Source organism: Cannabis sativa, chromosome 2 (assembly GCF_029168945.1).
Source record: "Cannabis sativa cultivar Pink pepper isolate KNU-18-1 chromosome 2, ASM2916894v1, whole genome shotgun sequence".
NCBI classification, from domain to species: domain Eukaryota; kingdom Viridiplantae; phylum Streptophyta; class Magnoliopsida; order Rosales; family Cannabaceae; genus Cannabis; species Cannabis sativa.
The window spans coordinates 71624802-71632756 of NC_083602.1; the positions used below are offsets into that span (position 1 = coordinate 71624802).

The 7955-nt window shown below is 34.9% G+C and overlaps 1 protein-coding gene across 1 annotated transcript; it reads left to right on the forward strand.

The window, feature by feature from the left end:
• The first annotated feature begins 911 nt into the window (after nucleotides 1–911).
• Nucleotides 912–6475, forward strand: LOC115718737 (mannosylglycoprotein endo-beta-mannosidase). The gene is made up of 11 exons (XM_030647559.2): nucleotides 912–1297; nucleotides 1722–1860; nucleotides 2165–2395; nucleotides 2605–2663; nucleotides 2910–2958; nucleotides 3116–3346; nucleotides 3505–3674; nucleotides 3790–3994; nucleotides 4388–5059; nucleotides 5147–5374; nucleotides 5495–6475. Exons 1-11 carry the CDS (start codon nucleotides 1149–1151, stop codon nucleotides 6296–6298), a joined length of 2937 nt encoding a protein of 978 aa, XP_030503419.2. The 5' UTR covers nucleotides 912–1148; the 3' UTR covers nucleotides 6299–6475.
• The last annotated feature ends 1480 nt before the right edge of the window (nucleotides 6476–7955 follow it).

Here is a 7955-nt window from a genome sequence, read left to right on the forward strand (position 1 = left end):
AATATTTTATTCTTAAACCAATACATTTCAAACTAAGAAAAATATGACACTTTTATCTAAAACCCAAAAATACTCCTCTCATAACTCAACCCCATCTCTCTCTCTCTGCTCGTCTACAACCCAAACCGAACCCAACCCAAATCCCCCCTCACCACCGTCCACAACCCAAACCCCCCTTCACCACCGTCCACAACGCCGACCCCCTTCCAAACCAAAACCGATCTCCCACCGCTGGCCCCCTTTTTTTGTGATTTTTTTTTTGTGTGATATATGTTTTGGAGTATTGATAGGTATTGATTTTAGGGTTATAATGTATAATGTATGTGTTTATGTGTGTACCGTGAGTTTTGTTAGATTTATATTCGATTTTAGGTTCAGATATGGGATTTGAGAAAATTGTAGTTTGGGGAAGACGATGGCCCGATGGGGTCCGATGGGGTCCGATGGGGGGGTCCGATGGGCACCCCGATGGGGGTCCGATGCTTGCGAGTTGGGAAAAAATTGGGTTGGGGTCCGATGGGGTCCGATGCTTGCGAGTTGGAAAAAAATTGGGTTGGGGTCCGATGGTTGGGGTCCGATGGGGCCCGATGGTTGGGGTCCGATGGGGCCCGATGGAGTCCGATGGGAGGTCCGATGGGGCCCAATGGGGGGGGTCCGATGCATATGCGGGTTGGGAAAAAATGGAGCTGAGTTATGAGAGGGGTATTTTTGGGTTTTAGATAAAAGTGTCATATATTTTTTAGTTTGAAATGTATTGGTTTAAGAATAAAATATTAAAGTTTTTTAAGTATAGAAAATCAAATTTCCCTTTCTAAATCTGCTGGTAGTAGTAGTAGAGTACATGGAGAAAAAGGAAAATGATACCCCACCATCAATATATTAAACGACGACGCGTTTTGGTTAAGCGGTAAAACTAAAAACACAGCAACTGTTATAACTGAATCATATAGAAATCAACGCATTAAAATAATTCTTTAACCCAATATATAAATGGTTCTTAAGTTTTATCATCCTGTCCGAGGCGATTTTCTCGCTCTGACTCACTAACTCACACCGACAAACAGTCACGGAGAGTGACAATAATAGTAGGATCTGATTCTCAACACCAAACTAGTCAGACCTGGTCCACCTCTAGGGTTTAATCTTTAATGGCGACCGTAGGGAAGACGAAGCTTGACTCTGGGTGGCTCGCCGCCAGGTCTACTGAGGTTGACCTCACTGGGACTCAACTCACCACCACACATCCTCCTTCCAAAGGCCCTAATTCGCCTTGGATCGACGCCGAAGTCCCCGGAACGTAATCTCCCTCTCTTGAACTGAGTATTTTGTATGATTTTGTGTTTTTTTTTTCTTGGTTCTGAAGTTTGCCAGTCATTTGACTTAACTTTTGGGTCAATGTCATGTGCGATTCACTTCTTTGGATTTTATATCTCGGTTTTAGCTTAAAAAAATCATACCTTTTTGTTTTGTACTTTGTTTGATATCGAGTTTTTTAATATATGATTATATGATTGGGTTGTGTTGTGTTGTGTTTTTAAATTATTGCTTGAACTTTATTTGATTATTTAATGTTTTTTAATTAAAAAATAAGCATTGTTCTATATGTGTTGGGATTGGATTTTTTATATATATATATATATATATATATATATATATATATAAATTATCAGCTGCGGAGTAAAATTTTTTAGGATCGCAATTAATAGTGATTTAATTGGCAGTGTTTTGGGAACCTTAGTGAAGAACAAAGTTGTCCCCGATCCGTTCTATGGACTGGAAAATGAGACAATTATAGACATTGCTGACTCTGGAAGGGAACACTACACGTTCTGGTTCTTTACTACATTTCAATCTAAGCTGGTATGTGACATATTTACACAGTTCAAATGATCCTTGAGTGTCACTCTCATAATATTGTGTGATTTCTGTATGGGCCATTAACACAATGGAATTTCACTATACAATGTTGTTATTTTAAGGTTTTGCTATTGGTTCAGTTCTGGGTGTAAAATGCTGGCAAACAAACCTGTTTATTTACAGTTGCTCATATAAGATTATTTGAATTTGACATATTCTCACTAAAGAATTACTTTGTTCTGTGTAATATATGGTGTTCTTATCTTATTCATAAGTCCTTTTTCTTCTGCTTGCTCTCATATTCTAGTCAGGTTCTCAGCACCTGGATTTGAATTTCCGTGCAATCAATTACTCGGCAGAGGTATATTTAAATGGGCACAAAAAGGTCCTCCCCAAAGGGATGTTTAGAAGGCATTCTCTTGATGTCACAGATATTGTGCATTCTGAGGGTGGTCAGAATTTGCTTGCTGTTATTGTTCACCCTCCAGATCATCCTGGGCGTATTCCTCCAAAGGGGGGCCAAGGTGGTGATCACGAGGTATATTATACTAACGGACAACAAACTAGTTACTTTACATTGGTCTTATTATTTTTCTTCCCTGAAAATATTATCTTATATTACTCAATAAACTTTTTTCAGAAATTCTTTAAGATATTGTGTCTAGGTCAAGTTGGATGGTGTTTTGATGAATTTTATTGTTAATTAATGTGCAAACGAATAATTTTTTTTATTTAATTTCATGTTAGATCGGAAAAGATGTTGCTACACAATATGTGGAAGGTTGGGATTGGATAGCTCCTATAAGGTGACTATCTACTACAATTGAAGATCATTTTTTTCACGTCTAATGTTATTGTCAATTGTCATATATTTTCCATCTTGTGAAATATGGCAAATGTCTCTGCATTGTTATCTCAGTTTTGTTGTAAGATTGCTAACTGAAAGGGATAAATGCTTGTCCATCGGTGTTCTCATTTGTACTTCTGCCCTATCAGCATGGAGATAATGAAGAGATGAATATATAATGCTTTCCTTTTGGTCATTACTACAGGGATAGGAACACTGGCATATGGGATGAGGTTTCTTTTTATGTTACAGGGGTGAGTTGTGATCACATGGCATGCAAATTAGATTTTTTTCTTCTTCTTGCACATGCACATATCGTTCATGATATTCTTGGTCCTTTATGCCAGTATTATCATGATTATGCTATCAACTTTAACATTTTAATAATAAACTTACCATCATTTTATGCAGCCAGTGAAAATAGTTGATCCTCACTTGGTTTCAACATTTCATGACAATTACAAGAGAGTATATTTACATACTACAACTGAGTTGGTAAATAGAAGTGCCTGGGTTGCAGAGTGCTCTTTAAATATCCAAGTGACAACAGAGCTTGAAGGTAACATGTGTTTGGTGGAGCATCTACAGACGCGACATTTGTCAATCCCCGCGGGATCACGGGTGCAGTATACATTTCCCCAGGTCAGTAATAACCTGGTGTGCTGCATCTTATTTAGTTGTAAGATAGTCTCAGAATAAAAAGTTGCTGTGATTTTGGTTTATCTTGTGTTTTTTGGTTAAAGAATTTATAAATCTGGCTTTCAAATTTCTGTTCAAGTGCTAATTAGTGCAATTGGCAGCTCTTTTTTTACAAGCCTAATTTATGGTGGCCCAATGGTATGGGAAAACAATCCCTGTACAATGTTGTTATTACAATTGAAGTAAAAGGATATGGAGAGTCTGATTCATGGCGTCAGCTATTTGGGTTCCGCAAAATTGAGAGCCATATTGATAAAGCTACAGGCGGAAGGTGTGTTCTAGCTATCTTATGATTTCGGTACTTTCAATGTATTCATAACCAACACTGTTGGTGTAGAACAGAAGTTCTTTAGCATTTGTATAACTGAATGTTTTTTGGTGTGTAGGCTGTTCAAGGTCAATGGGCAGCCTATTTTCATACGTGGAGGTAATTGGATATTGTCGGATGGATTACTTCGGCTTTCAAAAAAGCGCTACAGTACAGATATCAAGTTCCATGCAGACATGAATTTTAACATGATCCGTTGTTGGGGTGGTGGATTGGCAGAAAGACCTGAATTCTATTATTACTGTGATCTTTATGGTCTGCTGGTAATTTACCTCCTTTATGCCCTGCTCTTGCTTTGTCCATGCATTGTGATCTCTAATTCTAATGTCTAGATGATGTTATATTATGTTTCAAGTTTAAGTTTACTCTTCCTAATTTTAAAACAAACTTTAAAGTTTTTTTTTTTTTTTTTTTTTTTTTTTTTTTTTTTTTGAGAAAAAACAAACTTTCAAGTTGATTCTTCCAAGTGGTTATAGTTTTCTGTACTGATTAATATTGTTCAAAGCTTGTTAATATAGTTACAGCCTACATTAGGCTGAAAACCAAAGTTGAACTGAAGTTTCTATTTCCATAATGGCATGTGAAATTTCCTCATATAATTGTGGTTTACGTATAGTGTATAATATGCTCATAGGGGTGATTGTATAAGTTTTTAGGTATGGCAAGAGTTTTGGATTACTGGGGATGTTGATGGACGAGGTGTCCCAGTATCAAATCCTGATGGTCCCTTGGACCATGATCTTTTCATGTTGTGTGCCAGAGACACTGTTAAGCTTCTAAGGAACCATCCTAGTCTTGCCCTTTGGGTGGGGGGAAATGAACAAATTCCCCCAGAAGGCATCAACACAGCTTTGAAAAAGGACCTCATACTTCATCCTTTATTTTACAACGAATTGAATGAAGATGGCAAGTCTGCTACAGGTTTATCAGTTGAAATGAAGGATCCAAGCCAATATCTTGATGGTACACGTATTTACATCAAGGGATCATTGTGGGATGGATTTGCAAATGGAAAGGGGGGCTTCACTGATGGTCCTTACGAAATCCAGTATCCTGAAGCCTTCTTCAAAACTGATTATTACAAGTATGGATTTAATCCAGAGGTTGGTTCTGTAGGCATGCCTGTTGCAGCTACCATCAGAGCAACTATGCCTCCAGAAGGATGGACGATTCCATTATTTAGGAAGGTTTCTGGTGGTTTTATAGAAGAAGTTCCAAACCCGATATGGGACTACCATAAATACATTCCCTACTCAAAACCAGGGAAGGTTCATGATCAGATTCAACTTTATGGATCTCCAAAGGATCTTGATGATTTTTGCTTAAAGGTAGATCACATGTTTTGCATATTCAGGCATAACTTGAGATTTAGATAATCTCATTTGACCCATTGACATATTACAATGATGTTGCAGGCTCAACTTGTTAATTACATTCAATATAAAGCTCTACTAGAGGGCTGGACTTCGCAGATGTGGAGTAAATACACGGGTGTCTTGATTTGGAAGACACAAAACCCTTGGACAGGTCTCAGAGGTCAATTTTATGACCATCTTCTAGAGCAGACAGCAGGTTTTTATGGATGCCGCTCAGCCGCAGAGCCAGTCCATGTCCAGCTTAATTTGGCTACATTTTTTCTTGAGGTAAAATATTCAGTTATAGCAATTTAATTGGTGTTATACTTAATGCCTTAGGATTTGAAGCAAATAACGTGGTGCAAATGGTGTTAAAAGATAGTAATTTTCTCTTCCTGCTTTGAACAGATTGTTAATACTACGTCAGAGGAACTATCTAATGTAGCCATAGAAGCCTCAGTTTGGGACCTGGAAGGAACATGTCCATACTACAAAACTTTTGAAAAGCTCTCTGTGCCGTCAAAAAAGACAGTATCCATTGTAGAGATGAAATATCCTAAGTCCAAAAACCCAAAGCCAGTCTACTTTCTTCTTCTCAAGCTGTATTACATGTCTGACAATCGCATCTTATCTAGGAATTTTTACTGGTTGCATTTATCAGGTGGTGATTATAAGCTTTTAGAGTCATACAAGAAGAAGAAAATACCCCTCAAGATTACATCCGAGATTTTCATCAAAGGCTCAACGTATGAAGTCCATATGTATGTCAAAAATAAATCGAAGAAGCCAGAGTCTCAAACTTTAACCTTGGCAAACAATTTTACCTCAATGCAAAGTGACAATGATTTTGATTCTTCCTCGCTGGAATCAACATGTGAAAAACCAAATGAAAGTGAAGCTGTTGGTTTAGTTCATAAGCTTTTCAGGCGTTTCTCCAAAGAACAAGATGGTTTCAAGGTTACCGAAATGAACATGAATGGTTCTGAAGAAGGTGTTGCTTTCTTTCTTCATTTTTCGGTTCATGCTTCGGTGACACAGCACAAAGAAGGAGAAGACACAAGAATTCTTCCTGTGCATTATTCGGACAACTATTTCTCACTGGTGCCAGGAGAGGGTTTGCCAGTCAAGCTCACTTTTGAAGTGCCTCCTGGTGTCACTCCTCGAGTAACTCTTCAAGGTTGGAATTACCCTGGTGCGCATAATGTCCATTGATCTATAATATAAATTATAATTAAATTTTCATGTTTGCTGTTTACAAAATGAGGATGCTGGATGTTGATTCAACTGTACATGTTCATGTTGAGTGAGTATTTATAACGAACCCAACCCAATTACAACTTTTTCCTTTTTTATTAGCCAGAAATAAAATAATAAATTTCAATTTCGATATTTTTGTTTTAATTATTAGAACTATTTACCTTTGTCTTTTACTTTATATATTTATATTTTTATATATTTATATATATATCATTTCATTATATATTAAAAGTGTCTATCTAACGTTAATTCTTGGTTTAACGATTCTTTTTTTTATTTAGCCTTAACTTAACTTAACAGACGGTTAACGTTAAACGTTAACAAATAAATAAACCCAATAATTAAACCCAAAAAAATTAAACAATCTTTTTTTAAATTAAAAAAAAATATATCTTACCCACATATCTCTCTAACAAATCCTACCATTTTTGAACCCAATAATTAAATAATATTTACGATTAACTTACATATCTCTCTAACAAACTGAAATTTTTTTACACTGGTTCATTCAAATTTTAAAAAATAAACCCAATAATTAAACCCACAAAATTAAACAATCTTTTTTTAAATTAAAAAAAAATATCTTACCCACATATCTTACCATTTTTGAACCCAATAATTAAACCAAAAAATTAAATAATATTTACGATTAACTTACATATCTCTCTAACAAACTACAATTTTTGAAATTTTTTTACACTGGTTTATTCAAATTTTAAAAAATAAACCCAATAATTAAACTCAAAAAATTAAACAATCTTTACGATTAACCCATACAGGCAAACACAACAAAAGTCTCTGTCTCAATTTCACCTACTGAAACAGAATGCAATCATCAGTTGTTAATTCTCATTGCTTTTGGTAAAATTTACACATTTAATACTTCTTTGTTACTTTTGTTGTGCTATTTTGAGTGACGCTGGCTTTATAATACTTGTACACATTAATTTTGATTTTGCTCTGTTTTTGATTCCATATCTAAGATTTCTCCTTGGTAGTGAGAATGTTCCTTCAAGTGTTAGTTATTCTTAATTTTGTAATATTTGTAATATATATCTAAGATTTCTTCTTGGTAGTGAGAATGTTCCTTCAAGTGTTAGTTATTCTTAATTTTGTAATATTTGTTTTTCCAGGTCAAAGATGTTCTTCTGCTATTATTTTAAGAATTGGAACAAATGCAACATATATTATAACCTTATTATTATTGTTTCCAATATGTTTTTACTAACATTTGTAGTTTAATTTAAACTCCATTATACTAGACATAAAAGTTTAATTTAAATTTATTATTCAAATCTCTCTAAATTAAATATTATTTATTTTTGATTCATTTATTTTCTTCCGAACTCATAATATAATACTTAATATAAAACATAGCATACGTGCATCGCACGTAACAATATACTAGTATATATATATATATATATATATTTGTAAACATCAACTACTAATAATTCTAAATATATAAATTTAATATAAACATATTGGGTTGTTTGTTTGGCTTCATAGTTTAATTTTTTTTTTTTTCACTAAGATAAAATATATATAAACTAGGCAAAAGAGAGGATGGTAGATACAAAGAGATTTACCTTCCCAATACTAATAGGTCCCA

Bases quoted from the DNA above. Each gene is read 5' to 3' on its own strand.
- LOC115718737 (XM_030647559.2), top strand. From the start codon at position 1,149: ATGGCGACCGTAGGGAAGACGAAGCTTGACTCTGGGTGGCTCGCCGCC. The intron at 1,298-1,721 runs GTAATCTCCCTC...TTTAATTGGCAG, and splicing joins GACGCCGAAGTCCCCGGAAC to TGTTTTGGGAACCTTAGTGA. The intron at 3,995-4,387 runs GTAATTTACCTC...ATAAGTTTTTAG, and splicing joins GTGATCTTTATGGTCTGCTG to GTATGGCAAGAGTTTTGGAT.